Genomic DNA, 19,752 nt, shown 5'->3' with positions numbered 1-19,752 from the left:
TTGGCACCCTTGATATTTTTCCTGAAAATCAAGTATTTCACACAAAAAAGGTATTGCATTAACACATGTTTTGCTATACACATGTTTATTCCCTTTGTATGTATTGGAACAAATATAAAACAGAGGCAGAAAAGCAAATATGACATAATGTCACACAAAACCCCAAAAATGGGCTGGACAAAAGTATTGGCACCCTTAACTTAATATTTGGTTGCACACCCTTTGGAAAACATAACTGAAATCAGTCGCTTCCTATAACCATCAATAAGCTTCTGACACCTCTCACCCGGAATTTTGGACCACTCTTCCTTTGCAAACAGCTCCAGGTCTCTCTTATTGGAAGGACACCTTTTCCCAACAGCAATTTTAAGATCTCTCCACAGGTGTTCAATGGGATTTAGATCTGGGCTCATTGCTGGCCACTTCAGAACTCTCCAGCGCTTCTTTGCCATCCATTTCTGAGTGCTTTTTGACGTATGTTTGGGGTCATTGTCCTGCTGGAAGACCCAGGATCTTGGACGCAAACCCAGCTTTCTGACACTGGGCCCTACAGTGCGACCCAAAATCCTTTGGTAATCCTCAGATTTCATGATGCCTTGCACACAGTCAAGGCACCCAGTGCCAGAGGCAGCAAAACAACCCCAAAACATCATTGAACCTCCACCATATTTTACCGTAGGTACTGTGTTTTGTTCTTTGTAGGCCTCATTCCGTTTTCGGTAAACAGTAGAATGATGTGCTTTACCGAAAAGCTCTATCTTGGTCTCATCTGTCCACAAGACGTTTTCCCAGAAGGCTTTTGGCTTACTCAAGTACATTTTGGCAAACTGTAGTCTTGCTTTTTTATGTCTCTGTGTCAGCAGTGGGGTCCTCCTGGGTCTCCTGCCATAGCGTTTCATTTCATTTAAATGTCGACGGATAGTTCGCGCTGACACTGATGCTCCCTGAGCCTGCAGGACAGCTTGAATGTCTTTGGAACATGTTTGGGGCTGCTTATCCACCATCCGGACTATTCTGCGTTGCAATCTTTCATCAATTTTCCTCATCCGTCCACGACCAGGGAGATTAGCTACAGTGCCATGGGTTGCAAACTTCTTGATAATGTTGCGCACTGTGGACAAAGGCAAATCTAGTTCTCTGGAGATGGACTTGTAACCTTGAGATTGTTGATATTTTGCCACAATTTTGGTTCTCAGGTCCTCAGACAGTTCTCGTCTCCTCTTTCTGTTGTCCATGCTTAGTGTGGCACAGACAGACACACAATGCAAAGGTTAAGTGAACGTCTCTCCTTTTTATCTGCTTTCAGGTGTGATTTCTATATTGCCCACACCTGTTACTTGCCCCAGGTGAGTTTACAGGAGCATCACATGCTTGTAACATTCTTATTTATCCGCAGTTGTGAAAGGGTGCCAATACTTTTGTCCAGGCCATTTTTGGAGGTTTGTGTGACATTATGTCGAATTTGCTTTCTTTCCTCCCTTTTTTTGTTTTGTCCCAATACACACAAAGGGAATAAACATGTGTATAGCAAAACATGTGTTAATGCAATACGTTTCGTGAGAAATACATGATTTCCTGGAGAAATATCAAGGGTGCCAACAATTTCGGCCATGACTGTATATACACACACACACACATATATATATATACACACACACACACACACACACATATATATACACACACACACACACATATATATATATACACACACACACACACACACATATATATATATATACACACACACACACACATATATATATACACACACACACACACATATATATATACACACACACACACACATATATATATACACACACACATATATATATACACACACACACACATATATATATATACACACACACACACATATATATATATACACACACACACACACACACATATATATATATACACACACACACACACACACATATATATATACACACACACACACATATATATATACACACACACACACACATATATATACACACACACACACACATATATATATATATACACACACAGTATATATAATTTATTTATTTATTTATTTTTAATTGTCGGTCTTGTTTTGTTTATAGCACAGAAAAATAAAAACCGCGATCAAATACCACCAAAAGAAAGCTCAATTTGTTGGGGAAAAAGGATGTAAATTTCATTTGAGTGCAGTGTTGCATGACCGCGCAACTGTCAGTTACAACAACGCAGTGCTGTAACACAAAAAATGGCCTGGTCAGGAGGGGGGGGGGGGGGTAAATCCTCTGGAGGGGGCGTGGTTAATATTGGCCAATGCCTTCTAACATTTTTTTTTCTATTTGTTTATATTGCCTTTTCAAGTTGGTGATGAATCTATTTCTTGGTCCTTGTAGGGCTCGGCTCACATCAAAAAATGTGCCTGGTCAGGAAGGGGGGGGGGGGGAATCCTTCCTTTGGAGGGCGAGGGGTTAAAGCAGAAATTCAGAAACATTTTTTTTTCTTCTTTCAAAAAACTTAATTTATTTAATAAAAAATTCTAGTCTTTTTTTCTTTACATAATAAATAAATACATAAATAAAACCCAGCGGTGAGTAAATATTAAAAAAAGCTCTGTTTAAATAAAAAAAATGATATAAAGTTGATTTCAGTGCAGCGTTGCTGGGCAGGGAGAAGGTTTATCATGGCGATCTTTCTTAAAGAAAAAATCAAAGAGGATTCACGGTTCGAGCCAAATATCCTCCACATACAGCGTGATGACGTCTTCTGCTGACATCATTTACAGGTGTAGATGCTGAGTCCAGGCCGGAGGATTTCTAGTTCTCTCGCGGTTTCCCCGGTATGTCTTTGGTAGTCATGCTGGAAGAGAGGAAAGAAAATGTCAGCAAAATCCTATACTAACTCTGTGCTTCCTCTAAACCAGGGGTCTCCAAACTGAGGCCTGGGGGCCAGATGTGGCCCTTCACCTACTTTTATCTGGCCTTGGGGCAGTTTTTTCTCAACTGATACCAACAATGGGGCATAATTCCCCCCCCTGCTAACGCCATTAAAGGAGCAGAATAACTCCCAATGACAGGTCACAGTTCCTCCCAAAGACACCAATGATGGGGCACTATTCCTCCCACTGACACCAATGATGGGGCACTATTCCTCCCACTGACACCAATGATGGGGCACTATTCCTCCCACTGACACCAATGATGGGGCACTATTCCTCCCACTGACACCAATGATGGGGCACTATTCCTCCCACTGACACCAATGATGGGGCACTATTCCTCCCACTAACACCAATGATGGGGCACTATTCCTCCCACTGACACCAATGATGGGGCACTATTCCTCCCACTGATACCAATGATGGGGCACTATTCCTCCACTGACACCAATGATGGGGCACTATTCCTCCCACTGACACCAATGATGGGGCACTATTCCTCACACTGACACCAATGATGGGACACTATTCCTCCCACTGACACCAATGATGGGGCACTATTCCTCCCACTGATACCAATGATGGGGCACTATTCCTCCCACTGACACCAATGATGGGGCACTATTCCTCCCACTCATACCAATGATGGGGCACTATTCCTCCCACTGACACCAATGATGGGGCACTATTCCTCCCTCTGACACCAATGATGGGGCATTATTTCTCCCACTGACACCAATGATGGGGTACAATTCCTCCCAAAGACACCAATGATGGGGCACTATTCCTCCCACTGATACCAATGATGGGGCACTATTCCTCCCACTGACACCAATGATGGGGCACTATTCCTCCCACTGACACCAATGATGGGACACAATTCCTCTCAATAATGGGGCACAATTCCTCCCAATGATGGGGCACAATTCCTCCCAATGATGGGGCACAATTCCTCCCAATGATGGGGCACAATTCCTCCCAATGATGGGGCACAATTCCTCCCCATGACACCAATGATGGGGCACAATTCCTCTCAATAATGGGGCATAATTCCTCCCAATGATGGGGCACAATTCCTCCCAATGATGGGGCACAATTCCTTTCAAAGACACCAATGATGGGGAACTATTCCTCCCACTGACAACAATGATGGGGAACAATTCCTCTCAATGACACCAATGATGGGGCCCAATGACAGTAATGATGGGGCACAATTCCTCCCAATGACACCAACAACAGGGCCCAATGACAGTAATGATGGGGTACTATTCCTCCCAATGATGGGGCACAATTCCTCCCAATGATGGGGCACAATTCCTCCCAAAGACACCAATGATGGGGCACTATTCCTCCCAAAGACACCAATGATGGGGCACTCTTCCTCCCACTGACACCAATGATGGGGCACTATTCCTCCCAATGACACCAATGATGGGGCACAATTTCTCCCAATGATGGGGCACTATTCCTCCCAAAGACACCAATGATGGGGCACAATTCCTCTCAATGACACCAATGATGGGACACTATTCCTCCCACTGACACCAATGATGGGGCACAATTCCTCCCCATGACATCAATGATGGGGCACAATTCCTCCCCATGACACCAATGATAGGGCACAATTCCTTCCAATGATGGGGCACAATTCCTCCCAATGATGGGGCACTATTCCTCCCAAAGACACCAATGATGGGGCACTATTCCTCCCAATGACACCAATGATGGGGCACAATTTCTCCCAATGACACCAATGATGGGGCACTATTCCTTCCACTGACACCAATGATGGGGCACAAATCCTCCCCATGACACCAATGATGGGGCACAATTCCTCCCAATGATGGGGCACTATTCCTCCCAAAGACACCAATGATGGGGCACTATTCCTCCCAAAGACACCAATGATGGGACACTATTCCTCCCACTGACACCAATGATGGGGCACTATTCCTCCCACTGACACCAATGATGGGACACTATTCCTCCCACTGACACCAATGATGGGACACTATGCCTCCCACTGACACCAATGATGGGGCACTATTCCTCCCACTGACACCAATGATGGGGCACAATTCCTCCCAATGATGGGGCACTATTCCTCCCACTGACACCAATGATGGGGCACAATTCCTCCCAATGATGGGACACTATTCCTCCCACTGACACCAATGATGGGGCACAATTCCTCCCAATGATGGGGCACTATTCCTCCCACTGACACCAATGATGGGGCACAATTCCTCCCCATGACACCAATGATGGGGCACAATTCCTCCCAATGATGGGGCACTATTCCTCCCTTGGCTCCCTTTCATGCCATCCATTGTATACAATTATGTTGTTATCTGTGACTGGTCAAGGCTGTCACATGATACAGACAGGGCCAATCACAGGCCATCTGTATCGTGTGATCAGCTTTGCCCAATCAAAGCTAATCACAACAAAAGACTCTGTTTCATTCAGTAACAATGATTGCAAATATCAATGAAATACATCGGTATGAACAATTATAATGTGGTAAAAAAAAAACATCCCGTTCACTGGCCCAGAGGAGGTCACTGTTACTATGGTAACATTGTATTGCTTTGGTCGCAGTGCGCTGAAAAATAAGATAGTAAAAAAAAAAAAAAAGAAATTTTAATAAAAAATGAAAAAAATAACAGAAAACATTTGGAAAAAAAAAATTTCAAATTCAATGATTATTACTATTTTCACCAAAGAACATGTAGCAAAATACATTTTGACCTAAATTTATGAAGAAAATGTTATTTATTTGCAAACTTTTATAACAGAAACAAAGAAAAGTGCGTTTTTTATCAAACATTTCAGGTGTTTTTTGTTCATTTAGAAAAAAATAAAAAACCTAATGGTGATTAAATGCCACCAAAAGAAAGCTCTATTTGTGTTAAAAAATTATACAAATTTCATATGAGTACAGTGTTGCATGACTGCGCAATTGTCATTCAAAGTGCGGCGGCGCTAAAAGCTGAATATTGGCCTGGGCAGGAAGGGGGGTAAAAGTGCCCGGTAGGCAAGGGGTTAATTGGAAAAAGTCAAAAATATTGGGGGTTTCTTTTCAAACTCGTCGGTCTTTTTTTTTTTATAGTGCGAAAAATAAAAACCGCACAGACGATCAACTACAGCTGAAAGAGAGATATATTTGTGGGAAAAAAGGACATACATTTAATTTGAGTGTGGTGGTGCATGACCGCGCAATTGTCAGTTAAAGTAACGCAGCGCTGTATCGCAAAAAAAAATGGCCTGGTCATGAAGGGGGGCAAATCCTTTGGAGGGCGAGTGGTAAAAGCAGAAAGTCAGAAGTAAAAAAAAATCTTTCAAAAAAATGTAGTTTATTAACCAATTCAATACCAGCAATTTTACCCCTTCCTGCCCAGGCCAGTTTTCAGGTTTCAGCGCTCTCACACTTTGAATGACAATTGCGCTGTCATACAACATTGTACCCAAACTAAAATTTTATCATTTTCCTCACACAACTAGAGCTTTCTTTTGGTGGTATTTAATCACCGCCGGAGTTTTTATTTTTTGCTAAATTAACAAAAAAGACCGAAAATTTGGAAAAAAAAAACACGTTTTTCTTTGTTTCTGTTATAAAAGTTTGCAAATAAATAATTGTTCTTCATAAATTTAGGCCGAGATGTATTCTGCTCCATGTCTTTGGTGAAAATAACCCAAATTAGGATGTATTATTTAGTTTGTAGGAAAGTTATAGAGTTCACAAACTATGGTAAAGATCTGAATATTGATCAATCCTGAAGTACTGACGGCCAATCTAATTTCTTGAGGTCCAAGAATGTCAGAATAGTACAGATATCCCCCAAATGTCAGGACGGTACAGATATCCCCCAAATGTCAGGACGGTACAGATATCCCCCAAATGTCAGGACAGGACAGATATCCCCCAAATGTCAGGACAGGACAGATATCCCCCAAATGTCAGGACAGGACAGATATCCCCCAAATGTCAGGACGGTACAGATATCCCCCAAATGTCAGGACGGTACAGATATCCCCCAAATGTCAGGACAGTACAGATATCCCCTAAATGTCAGAACGGTACAGATATCCCCCAAATGTCGGGACGGTACAGATATCCCCCAAATGTCGGGACGGTACAGATATCCCCCAAATGTCGGGACGGTACAGATATCCCCCAAATGTCAGGACGGTACAGATATCCCCCAAATGTCAGAACGGTACAGATATCCCCCAAATGTCGGGACGGTACAGATATCCCCCAAATGTCAGGACGGTACAGATATCCCCCAAATGTCAGGACGGTACAGATATCCCCCAAATGTCAGGACGGTACAGATATCCCCCAAATGTCAGAATAGTACAGATATCCCCCAAATGTCAGGACAGTACAGATATCCCCCAAATGTCAGGACAGAACAGATATCCCCCAAATGTCAGGACAGAACAGATATCCCCCAAATGTCAGGACGGTACAGATATCCCCCAAATGTCAGGACGGTACAGATATCCCCCAAATGTCAGGACAGTACAGATATCCCCCAAATGTCAGGACAGGACAGATATCCCCCAAATGTCAGAATAGGACCAATATCCCCCAAATGTCAGAATAGGACCGATATCCCCCAAATGTCAGGACAGTACAGATACCCCCCCAAATGTCAGGACGGGACAGATATCCCCCAAATGTCAGGACGGGACAGATATCCCCCAAATGTCAGGACAGTACAGATATCCCCCAAATGTCAGGACAGGACCGATATCCCCCAAATGTCAGAATGGGACCGATATCCCCCAAATGTCAGGACAGTACAGATACCCCCCCAAATGTCAGGACGGGACAGATATCCCCCAAATGTCAGGACGGGACAGATATCCCCCAAATGTCAGGACGGGACAGATATCCCCCCAAATGTCAGGACGGGACAGATATCCCCCCAAATGTCAGGACGGGACAGATATCCCCCCAAATGTCAGGACGGGACAGATATCCCCCCAAATGTCAGGACAGTACAGATATCCCCCAATGGCGCCATCATTGATTTTGAATATTGGCCGACCGAGTCATAAAGTTCACCCCATATAACAGGCGAAACTTCTGTTCCTTCCAAAACACGGCTCATGGCGCATAATCTTTTCGGATAAACAATCGTACGATTTGACCATCATTGAGTCGAAAATCGGTTGTTTTTCACGAATTTTCCAACATGCCCGATCACCAAAAAGGGAGGGACCACGAAAATAGGCCAGTGCCATTGACCCACTAATAGAGCGAAAATCGCCCGATTTTCGGATGATTTTCGACCCATGTATGGCCGGCCTTAGACTCTTCCCTCCCAACTCCCTCCCCCTCCTCCAGATGTCGGAGTTCTTCCATCCCAATAAAACGCAATCCATCCTACTTATCCGATCCAATCACGACCTCTTTGTTTCCCGCTCCCTCAACCTCCTAGTGATCACGGAAACCTGGATCCAGGCCACTGACTCTACCTCCCCTGCGGCACTCTCCTATGGAGGTCTCACCTGGACCCACTCACCCAGACCCAACGGTCGTAAAGGAGGTGGGGTTGGTCTGCTCCTGTCACCGCTGAGCACCTTCCAAGTCCTCCTAGACCCCCCTCCCTATCCTTCTCCTCCTTTGAGGTCCACTGCATCCGACTATATCTCTCTGAGGATTGCAGTAATCTATCGGCCTCCTGGACCAGTATCCCGCTTCCTTGATGACTTCTCCTCCTGGCTACCCACCATCATCCTTGGTGACTTCAACATCCCTGTCAACATCAATAACCCGGCCACATCTCATCTCCTCCACTTAACCTCCTCTTTTCCATCGCACAGTGCATACAATCCACCACCCACTCCGACGGGAACGCCCTGGACCTTGTCTTCTCCCGTCTCTGCACCCCCCACAACCTCACAAACACCCCCCCCCCTTCCCTCTGTCTGATCACAATCTCTCACCTTCTCTGTCTCCTCATCCTCAAACACCTATCCCTCCAAATGTCAAACCATCACCAGCCGAAACCCCTGCAACCTGAACCCTGCCTCCTTCCACTCTGCAGCTGATCAACTTTACGACAGTATCCTTCCCCTGTCCTGCCCTGACCTGGCCACTACTGTTTATAACAACTCGCTGTCAACCACTATAAACTCACTAGCGTCTTTAACCACACAAAACATCAGACCCCGACAGCTCCAGCTCTGGCAGACTGATCACACCAAAAATCTCAAACAATGCAGTAGTGCGCTGGAGCGACTTTGGCACAAAACCAGATCCCATCTAACGTACACCCGTTATAAATCCGCCTTCCACACCTACACCTCCTCCCTTCACGCTGCCAAACAAGCCTACTTTGTGACCCTCATCAATACCCTCTCCTCCAATCCTCGCCGGCTCTTCTCTACTTTCAACCCTCTCTCCGCCCCACCTCCACCCAGTACCTCACTCACCGCCCACGAGATTGCCAATCACTTCAAAAACAAGATTGACACAATTTGTAGGGACATTGCCACTGCTCAGACTTCCACCCCACCCATCCCCTCTCACACAGCAACCCCCTCAACACCCCTCTCCCTTGGCCTTCACCACTGTCCAGACCTCCACCCCACCTAACATCCCTCACACTGAAGCCCCCTCAACACTCCACTACCACTGAAGAGGTCACTAAGGTCTTCTCAGAAGCCCGCCTCACCACTTGCCCCCTCGACCCTGTCCCCTCACAACTCCTATGATCTCCCTCCTCCTCCATCCTACATTCCCTCACCCACATCTTTAATCTCTCCCTCTCTTCTGGCGCATTCCCCTCCCCTCTAAAGCACGCGCACATCACCCCCATACTTAAAAAGCCCTCCCTGGACCCCACCGACCCAAACAACCTCAGACCCATCTCCCTGCTGCCATTCACATCCAAACTCCTCGAGCGCTTAGTCTACAATTGCCTAAGCTCCTACCTCAATGACATCAACCTCCTCGATCCCCTACAGTCCGGCTTCCGTCCTGTACACTCCACCGAAACCGCCTTACTCAAACTCACCAATTACCTGTTAACAGCCAAAGCTAATGGCCACTACTCAGTCCTCCTACTCCTCGACCTCTCTGCGGCTTTCGACACAGTCCACCACCCCCTCCTCCTCAAAAAACTACACTCCCTTGGCCTCAGAGACTCCGCTCTCTCCTGGCTCTCATCCTACCTATCACAACGCTCCTTCAGCATTACCTATAACGCTACCACCTCCCCCTCACTCCCCCTCTCTGTTGGGGTCCCTCAAGGCTCCATCCTCGGGCCCCTTCTCTTCTCCATCTACACCTCCTCCCTTGGCCAACTCATACACTCTCACGGCTTCAACTACCACCTCTATGCCGACGACACGCAAATTTATCTCTCAACCCCCCACCTCACCCCCTCAGTCTCCGAATCACTAGCCTACTGAACGACATATCAGATTGGATGTCACTCCACTTCCTCAAACTGAACCTCTCCAAAACCGAGCTCCTAGTCTTCCCCCCAGCCCGGACACCCCCCCCCACCCTCTCCATCACAACCAACAATGCCACCATCAGTCCCTCCCCGCAGGCCAGAGTACTTGGTGTCATTCTAGACTCCAATCTATCCTTCCAGCCCCAAGTCCAATCACTAACAAACTCGTGCAGACTCCACCTCCGCAACATCGCCAAAATCCGCAAGTTCCGAACTCCAGAAACCACTAAACAGCTCATCCACTCCCTCATCATATCACGACTCGATTACTGCAACTCCCTCCTCACTGGCCTGCCTCGCCGCTGGCTATCCCTGCTTCAGTCCATCCTGAATACGGCTGCCAGACTCATTCACCTTTCCAACCGCTCCATCTCCACCACCCCCCTCTGCCAATCCCTCACTGGCTCCACCCCCCTCTGCCAATCCCTCCACTGGCTTCCGATTGCCCAACGGATCAAATTCAAAATCCTAACACTGACGTACAAAGCTGTCCACCATACTGCCCCGAACTACATCACTGACCTAATATCCAAGTACCACCCAACACGCACTCTCCGCTCCTCACAAGACCTCCTTCTCTCTAGTTCCCTGGTCTCCTCCTCCCATGCCCGCCTCCAGGACTTCTCCAGGGCATCACCCATCCTCTGGAACTCCCTACCCCAACCCATCAGATTATCACCTACTCTCCTCTCCTTCAGGTGCACCCTGAAAACCCACCTCTTCAGGGAAGCGTACCCCACCCCCTGCTAATTGCCGATCTCCTCCACTCTTCCTACCACTCCATCCCCCATAGCTATCTCCTCCTGTGCCACCATCCCCTCCCTCCTAGATTGTAAGCTCGAAGGAGCAGGGCCCTCGAACCCCTCGTTTATCGCATTGTATTGTTTTCGTACTGTCACATGTTCTGTCTCCCATTGTAATGTACAGCGCTGAGCTAACTATTGGCGCTATATAAATACTGTATAATAATAATCCTTTATTTTCGGTACTTCTTATTTCTGACAAAATGTAGGATTCAGTCCTTTTGCCGCATTTATAAGACGGAAGAATAAAATAAAGTAAAAAAGTAGTAGAAAAGAATAAAGTAAAACAGAACACAACAGAATAGAAGAGGAAAAAAAAGAAATAGAACAAAATAGATAAGAAAAGAATAAGATAGAATATAAAAAAAGGGAATTGAATAGAAAAGATTAAAATAGAATATAAAATAAGGGAATAGAATAGAAAAGAATAAAGTAAAACAGAACAGAACAGAATAGAAGAGGAAAAAAAGAAATAGAACAAAATATATAAGAAAAGAATAGAATAGAAAAGACTAGAATAATGTAAAACGGAACAAAATAGAGTAGAAAATAATAAGATAGAATATAAAATAAGGGAATAGAATAGAAAAGAAAAACAAATCATAGACTAGAATAAAGCTGCCTTCCGAAATTCAAATTTTAAAAAGAATAGAATAAAACAGAATAGAATAACGTAAAATGGAATAAAATAGAATAGAAAATAAAGGAACAAATAAAAGAAACTAAAGGAATAGAATTATATATCCGTACCTGTAATCTATACAAGTTTGCATGTTTTTTATTCTTAGAACATACATCCCATATACTCACCAATTTCCAACTTCAGGAATAACCGATTGTAACAGAGTTCTGTTCTTACTTACTCGATTGTCTCAATCCGCCTTGCTCTCAGAGCGGTCATCAGGTCACGGAGATGAGGACCCTCCAGATTGTTATTTGCCAGAGAAAGTTTCCTCAGAGTTTGGTTATTTGTGATTCCGGATGCCAGGTCGGTGCACGATGCGCCTGTAAGTTTATTGCAACTCAAACTGTAGAAGAGAGGAAACAAAAAAAATCATTAATAAATCCCTGGCAGGCCAGTTAAGACCCCGGACTCTTCCAGTACAAAGCCAGGCTGTTGTCCACTTTGCAACAGACCATTTTCTTGATGTAATATGGGCCTACAAAGGCAGCATCTCCTACATCCAACAAAAAACCCCATACCATCAGAGATGCCAGCATTTAAAATGAGGATAAAAAAAGCCAAAAAAGGACCTTCTCCACTTTTTTCCAGAAGATATGGCGTCCAAGGGTGCCAAAAAGTCAAAGTCAAAAGTCTGCCCACAAAACAGTTCTCCACTTTGCAACAGACCATTTTCTTGATGTAATATGGGTCCACAAGGGCAGGATCTCCTACATCTGACAAAAACCTGGTCCAAAAATGTAACAATTTTCTTTGGGGGAAGTCGTCGAGGGGTGTTCAAGTCAAACCGGGACTTTTCATTTTACAGGTATAAAAGGGATGCTAACGTGGCGAGACTACACCCAGTAGTAAGTGGCTCTAATACCTGGATATACAGTATCTTTCCGCATTGACGGGGCCTTTCCAGATATGTATTCTTCTCATTCCATAGGCACTAATGCACCCCCATACCATCAGAGGTGTCGGCTTTTAAAATGAGAGCTGATAAAAAAAAAGCCAAAAAGGTCCTTCTCCGCTTTAGTCTGGAGGAGATGGCATCCATGGGTGCCAAAAAGTCAAAATTTCAAATCGTCTGCCCACATAACAGTTTTCCACTTTGCAACAGACCAATTTCTTGATGTAATATGGGTCTACAAGGGCAGCATCTCCTACATCCAACAAAAACCTTTGAGTCCAAAAATGTAACAATTTTCTTTGGGGGAGGTCTTATACGAGGGGTGTTCAAGTCAACCCGGGACTTTTCATTATACAGGTATAAAAAGGGGTGCAGTACTACATGCCACAGTAAGTGGCAAGTGTGTCCTATTGCTGATAGGCGGGCCAGTCCAGAGACCATAAATCAAGATGGCGGACAGCAGTGTTGGCGCGTGCATGGAATAAATCCATGGCAGGCCAGTTAAGCCCCCGGACTCTTCCAGTACAAAGCCAGGCTGTTGTCCACTTTGCAACAGACCATTTTCTTGATGTAATATGGACCTACAAGGGCAGCATCTCCTACATCCAACAAAAAACCCATACCATCAGAGATGCCAGTGTTTAAAATGAGAGCTGATAAGAAAAAAAAAAAAAATTCAAATCATCTGCCCACAAAACAGTTCTCCACTTTGCAACAGACCATAAATCAAGATGGCGGACAGCTGTGTTGGTGTGTGCATGGAACAGCGTGTGGTGATGATGTTTCTTGTGAACGAAGGCATAAAACCCGCCGATATCTACAGACTTCCAGCGCAGTACGGCAACGAGATGCTCAGTCACGGTAAGACATTTCAGTGGTGGTTTCAAAGATGGCCGTCCATGCATCAGTGACGATCCTGGCTGTGAAGGTTCCCAGCTCACAGCAGTAGTCCCTGCGAACATTCAGCATGCGGAACACCCGATCCTGGATAATCGATGCATAACCCGTTGTGAAATCGCACACGACACAAATCTTTCTGTGGGAACGGTGAACGCAACGATGAGAAAGCGCAGTCGGCTTTCCAAGGAGGGTTCAGGCACGCCGACAAATCATTCCACGCCGAAGCTTTCCAGGCATTACTTAATATAAATGTAGCAGGGGAGTAGGTCGAAAAAAACAAATGCAGTTTCCACTCCTTGAAATTTGTTCTTTTATTATATAAACTCAAAAGTCCCGGTGTGATTGGAACGCCCCTCATGTGTAGTGGACTCATTTGGTTTTGAGGGCTGGTACTCTCCTGTATATACATTTTGGATTTTTGGGGTAAAAAATGCAAAAGTTCTATCTTTCATTAACCGGTTTCTCGCTGTCCTATAACAGAAATACAGCTACAGGGTGGCAGAGGTGCGCAAAATCACATATATATATATATATATATATATATATATATATATATATATATATATACACAGTGAAGGAAATGTGTATTTGCTCCCCGGCTGATGCTGAATGTTCACCCCTCACACAGAAACGATCGGTCTAACAATGGAATGTTCGCCCCTCACACAGAAATGATCGGTCTAACAATGGAATGTTCGCCCCTCACACAGAAATGATCGGTCTAACAATGGAATGTTCGCCCCTCACACAGAAATGATCGGTCTAACAATGGAATGTTCGGTGTAACACTGAGAGACAGAATACAACAACAAATTCAGCAGAAATGCATCTAACAAATGATGACTGATCTGCATGTTCATGAGGGAAAGAAGGATTTGATCCCCTTCACAAAACATGACTTAGTACTTGGTGGGCAAATCCCTTGTTGACAATCACAGAGGTCAGACGTTTCCTGGAGTTGGCCCCCAGGTTCGCACACATCTCAGGAGGGATTTTGGCCCACTCCTCTTGGCAGATCCTCTCCAAGTCATTAAGGTTTGGTGGCTGACGTTTGGCAACTCAAACTTTCAGCTCCCTCCACAGATTTTCAATCGGATGAAGGTCTGGAGACTGGCTAGGTCACTCCGGGACCTTAATGTGCTTCTTCTTGAGCCGCTCCTTTGTTGCCTTGGCCGTGTGTTTTGGGTCATTGTCATGCTGGAACACCCATCCACCACCCATTTTCAATGCCCTGGCTAAGGGAAGAAGGTTCTCACCCAAGATTTGAGGGCACATTGCCCTGTTCATCGTCCCTTTGATGCGGTGCAGTTGTCCTGTCCCCTTAGCAGAAAAACACCCCCAAAGCAGAATGTTTCCACCACCATGTTTCACAGTTGGGATGGTGTTCTTGGGGTCATAGGCAGCATTCCTCCTCCTCCAAACACGGCGAGTTGAGTTGATGCCAAAGAGCTGGATTTTGGTGTCATCTGACCACAACACTTCCCACCAGTCCTCCTCTGCATCATTCAGATGTTCAGTGGCAGACTTCAGACGGGCCTGGACATGTGCTTTCTTGAGCAGAGGGACCGTGCGGGCACTGCAGGATTTCAGTCCTTGTCGGCGTAGTGTGTTACCAATTGTTTTCTTGGTGACTGTGGTCCCAGCTGCCTGGAGATCATTGACAAGATCCTCACGTGTAGTTCTGGGATGATTCCTCACTTCTCATGATCATTGACACTCCACGAGGTGAGATCTTGCATGGTGCACCAGACCTAGGGAGACTGACACTTGTTTTGTGTTTCTTCCATTTGTGAATGATTGCACCAACTGTTGTCACCTTCTCACCAAGCTGCTTGGCCATAGTTTGGTAGCCCAGTCCAGCCTTGTGTAGGTCTACCATCTTGTCCCTGACATCCTTGGACAGTTCTTTGGTCTTTGCCATGGTGGAGAGTTTGGAATCTGATGGTTTGATTGCTCCTGTGGACAGGTGTCTTTTATACAGGTAACACAATGAGATTAGCAGCACTCCCTTTAAGAGACTGCTTCTAATCTCAGCTTGTTACCTGTATGAAAGACACCTGGGAGCCAGAAATCCTGCTGAATGATAGGGGATCAAATCCTTCTTTCCCTCCTGAACATGCAGATCAGTCATCATTTGTTAGACGCATTTCTGCTGAATTTGTTGTTGTATTCTGTCTCTCAGTGTTACAATAAACCGAACATTCGATTTTTAGACCTATCATTTCTTTGTGAGGGGGGAACATTCACCATCAGCAGGGGAGCAAATACGCATTTCCTTTACTGTGTGTAATTTTGCACTCCCGGGTAGGGGGTGCACGTGAGCCCTACCCGCACCACCATTTGTGGCCTCGGCTGGCAATCACAGGGTCCCGGCAGGTGGTTACTCGCTGGAACCCGGTGATTGCCGAGCATTTCCGAAGGGGGGAAATAACTATTTGTAAACAATACAAATCTCTCCCCTGTTAGCTCCTGCACACTGATTTGTATGGCTCTAAATAGCAGCATGCTCACAGTGAAACACACACAGCACACAGTTAGCCCTTTGATCGCCCCTCATGTTAACCCCTTCCTCCTCAGTGCCATTAGTACAGTGTCAGTGCTTTTTATTAGCCCTGATCACTGCATTGGTGTAACTGGGGATGTCAGTGGCAGTTAGTTCTCCCCAGTGACAGAATGCCCACCGCAGTCCCGCTATAAGTCGCTTATCGCCGCCATTACTAGTAGAAAAAAAAAAATCTCAGTATCCATACCGCCATTTGTAGACGCTATAACTTCCACGTAAACCAATCCATTTACATGTATTGGAATTTTCTTTTCAGCAAAGACACCGAGCAAAATACGTTTTGGCCGAAATTTATGACGAAATTTAATTTTTTTTATTTTTTTACTGGACGTGTTTAATAGCAAAAAGTCAAAAATTTTTTTTTTTTCAGAATTGTCATTTTTCTTTTTGTTTAACCATTAGCCGCCCGGCCAATGGCTGTTTGAAGGCTTGAAATGTGCTCCTGTATTCCGGGTGCACGCCATTTGGCGTGCTCCCGCACATGCGCGGTTTGCGTGGTTGCAGAGCGACGCAGCAGTGCGATCTGTCGCCGGCCGTGCACCTCGGACACGGCCGATGACAGATCCGAGTACCGGCTCCCGTTGCCGGTACCATGTGACCTGCTATGACCAATCACAGCAGGTCACATGACAGTTGTATACAATGGATGGCTTCATTCATGATGCCATCCATTGTATACTAGTGCCTAGCTGTGAATGGTCACAGCTAATCACATGCACATGTCATGTGATTAGCTGTGACCAAATCACAGCTAAGCACAAAAAAAAAAAAGAAAAAAAAAAAGCTGAATGAATCGATTTCATTCAGGTAAATGCTTGCTTATAGCAAAGTAATTCTTTGCTATAAGCAAATTGTGTAAAAAAAAAAAAAAAAAAAAATACTTTTCACTTCCCCAAAGTAGTACAATGTTACTATGGTAACATTGTACTATTTTGGTCATAGTAAAATATGAAAAAAAAATCTTAGAAAAAAAAAAAATGTAATAAAAAATTAAATATAATAAAAAAAAAAATAATAATATATATATTTTTTTTTCATACTGTCACCAGTCAGTGTCGCTGTTCACCGCCATGCCAGTTATATGACGACGCTGTACTGCACTGGTGACCGTATGTAAAAAAAAAAGTGAAAATCATTTTTTTAATTTTTTCATTTTCCGAAAAATTATGACAAAAAAATACAACTTCAAAAAACTCGCCATGCCTCTTATGAAGTACATCGGACTGTCTACTCTGCAAAAAGGGGTCATTTGGGGATATCTGTACTGTCCTGACATTTGGGGGATATCTGTACTGTCCTGACATTTGGGGGATATCTGTCCTGTCCTGACATTTGGGGGATATCTGTACTATTCTGACATTTGGGGGATATCTGTACCGTCCTGACATTTGGGGGATATCTGTACTGTCCTGACATTTGGGGGATATCTGTACCGTCCTGACATTTGGGGGGATATCTGTACTATTCTGACATTTGGGGGATATCTGTACCGTCCTGACATTTGGGGGATATCTGTACCGTTCTGACATTTGGGGGATATCTGTACTATTCTGACATTTGGGGGATATCTGTACCGTCCTGACATTTGGGGGATATCTGTACTATTCTGACATTTGGGGGATATCTGTACCGTCCTGACATTTGGGGGATATCTGTACTATTCTGACATTTGGGGGATATCTGTACCGTCCTGACATTTGGGGGATATCTGTACTATTCTGACATTTGGGGGATATCTGTACTATTCTGACATTCTTGGACCTCAAGAAATTAGATTGGCTGTCAGTACTTCAGGATTGATCAATATTCAGATCTATACCATAGTTTGTGAACTCTATAACTTTCCTACAAACTAAATAATACATCCTAATTTGGGTTATTGTCACCAAAGACATGGAGCAGAATACATCTCGGCATAAATTTATGAAGAACAATTATTTATTTGTAAACTTTTATAACAGCAACAAAGAAAAATGTGTTTTTTTTTCAAAATTTTTGGTCTTTTTTTGTTAATTTAGCAAAAAATAAAAACCCCAGCGGTGATTAAATACCACCAAAAGAAAGCTCTAGTTGTGTGAAGAAAATGATCAAATTTTAGTTTGGGTACAATGTTGTATGACCGCGCAATTGTCATTCAAATTGTGAGAGCGCTGAAACCTGAAAAATGGCCTGGGCAGGAAGGGGGAAAATTGCCCGGTATGGAAACGGTTAAATTGCAAAAAAATGCACAGGCGATCCAACACCATGGAAAGAAAGCTCCATTTGTAGAAAAAAAGGACGTCAATTTAATTTGGGTGCGGCGTTGCATGACCGCGCAATTGTCAGTTAAAGTAACGCAGCGACGTAACACAAAAAATGTCCGGGTCAGGAAGGGGGAGAGGGGGGGGGGGGGAGAATCCTCTGGAGGGGGAGGGGAGGATCCTCTGGGGCGGGGGAAATCTCTGGAGGGGGAGGAGGGTAAATCCTCTGGAGGGGGAGTGGTTAATATTGGCCAATCACTTCTAACATTTTTTTTTCTATTTGTTAGTATTGCCTTTTGAAATTGGTGATGAAAGCTATTTCTTAGTCCTTGTTAGGCTCGGCTCACATTGGGGTAAAAAAAAAAAAAGCTGCTTCCTTCACTGCAGGCCACAAAAAACAATTCCCATGCTGCCACCATTTCCACATACGCTCTCTATGAGCACCCCCAGCCGCCATTAGTACACCCCTCCTCCATTCACTGTCGTAGTCGCCAGTCTAAAGTAGGGCCATGGCCGTCCTTTCGAACAGCAATTTTAGTACGGCAACCACAATTGTCGGCAGCCATTTTCTGGTGCAAATGCTTAAAGCATTTGTTGAACCCCCTTGCCCCCCCTGAGGATTTGCCCCCCTTCCTGACCGGGCCATTTTTTGGCAAAACGGCGCTGCGTTACTTTAACTGACAATTGCACAGTCATGCAATGCTGCACCCAAATGAAATTTACATCCTTTTTTTTTTTTTTCCCCGCCAATTGAACTTTCTTTCGGTAGTACAGGATCATCTCTGCGGTTTTTAGAAATTGTTGCGCCATAAAAAAAAAAAAAAAAATTAAAATTTTGAAAATATATATATTATTGACTTTTTTTTGAAAATGAATCCATTGCAGCTTACTACTTAATCTTCCTCCTTTCATGGCATGTATACATGTTTGTGAATACGCGGGCATTTTTGGATGCGCATGCACATGTCTATGTATGTTGTCCGTGATGATTTTTTTTTTACGATTTTTAGGCTCCTGATTTTATCAGTCACAATTATTTTTACATTATATTATGTTTTATTGTAGCCCTGATGAAGGTGGGAGTTCCTTTGACCCCCCCCAAAATGCGTTGGATGTCTTTTAACCCCTTCCAGTCCGGACGCTTTCTCCCCCCTTCCAGTCCGGACGCTTTCTCCCCCCTTCCAGTCCGGACGCTTTCTCCCCCCTTCCAGTCCGGACGCTTTCCCCCCCTTCCAGTCCGGACGCTTTCCCCCCCTTCCAGTCCG

General features: G+C 44.7%; 1 protein-coding gene across 1 annotated transcript in view; it reads right to left on the bottom strand.

Moving 5' to 3' along the window:
* Positions 1-2,080: 2,080 nt before the first annotated feature.
* Positions 2,081-19,752, bottom strand: part of LOC149435424 (NACHT, LRR and PYD domains-containing protein 6-like) — a 72,618-nt gene continuing 54,946 nt past the window's right edge. Inside the window, 3 exon segments of the mRNA XM_089662668.1 lie at positions 2,081-2,825; positions 2,828-2,847; positions 12,071-12,235. Coding sequence (XP_089518794.1) covers positions 2,764-2,825; positions 2,828-2,847; positions 12,071-12,235 — 247 coding nt within the window. The 3' untranslated portion in view covers positions 2,081-2,763.

The sequence above is a fragment of the Staurois parvus genome, unplaced genomic scaffold, assembly GCF_062004578.1.
Source record: "Staurois parvus isolate SC_StPar_1 unplaced genomic scaffold, SC_StPar_1.0 ptg001517l, whole genome shotgun sequence".
In the NCBI taxonomy this organism is placed as follows: domain Eukaryota; kingdom Metazoa; phylum Chordata; class Amphibia; order Anura; family Ranidae; genus Staurois; species Staurois parvus.
The sequence above is the reverse complement of the archived record's forward strand: the minus strand, read 5'-3'. Positions and strand labels throughout refer to the sequence as shown.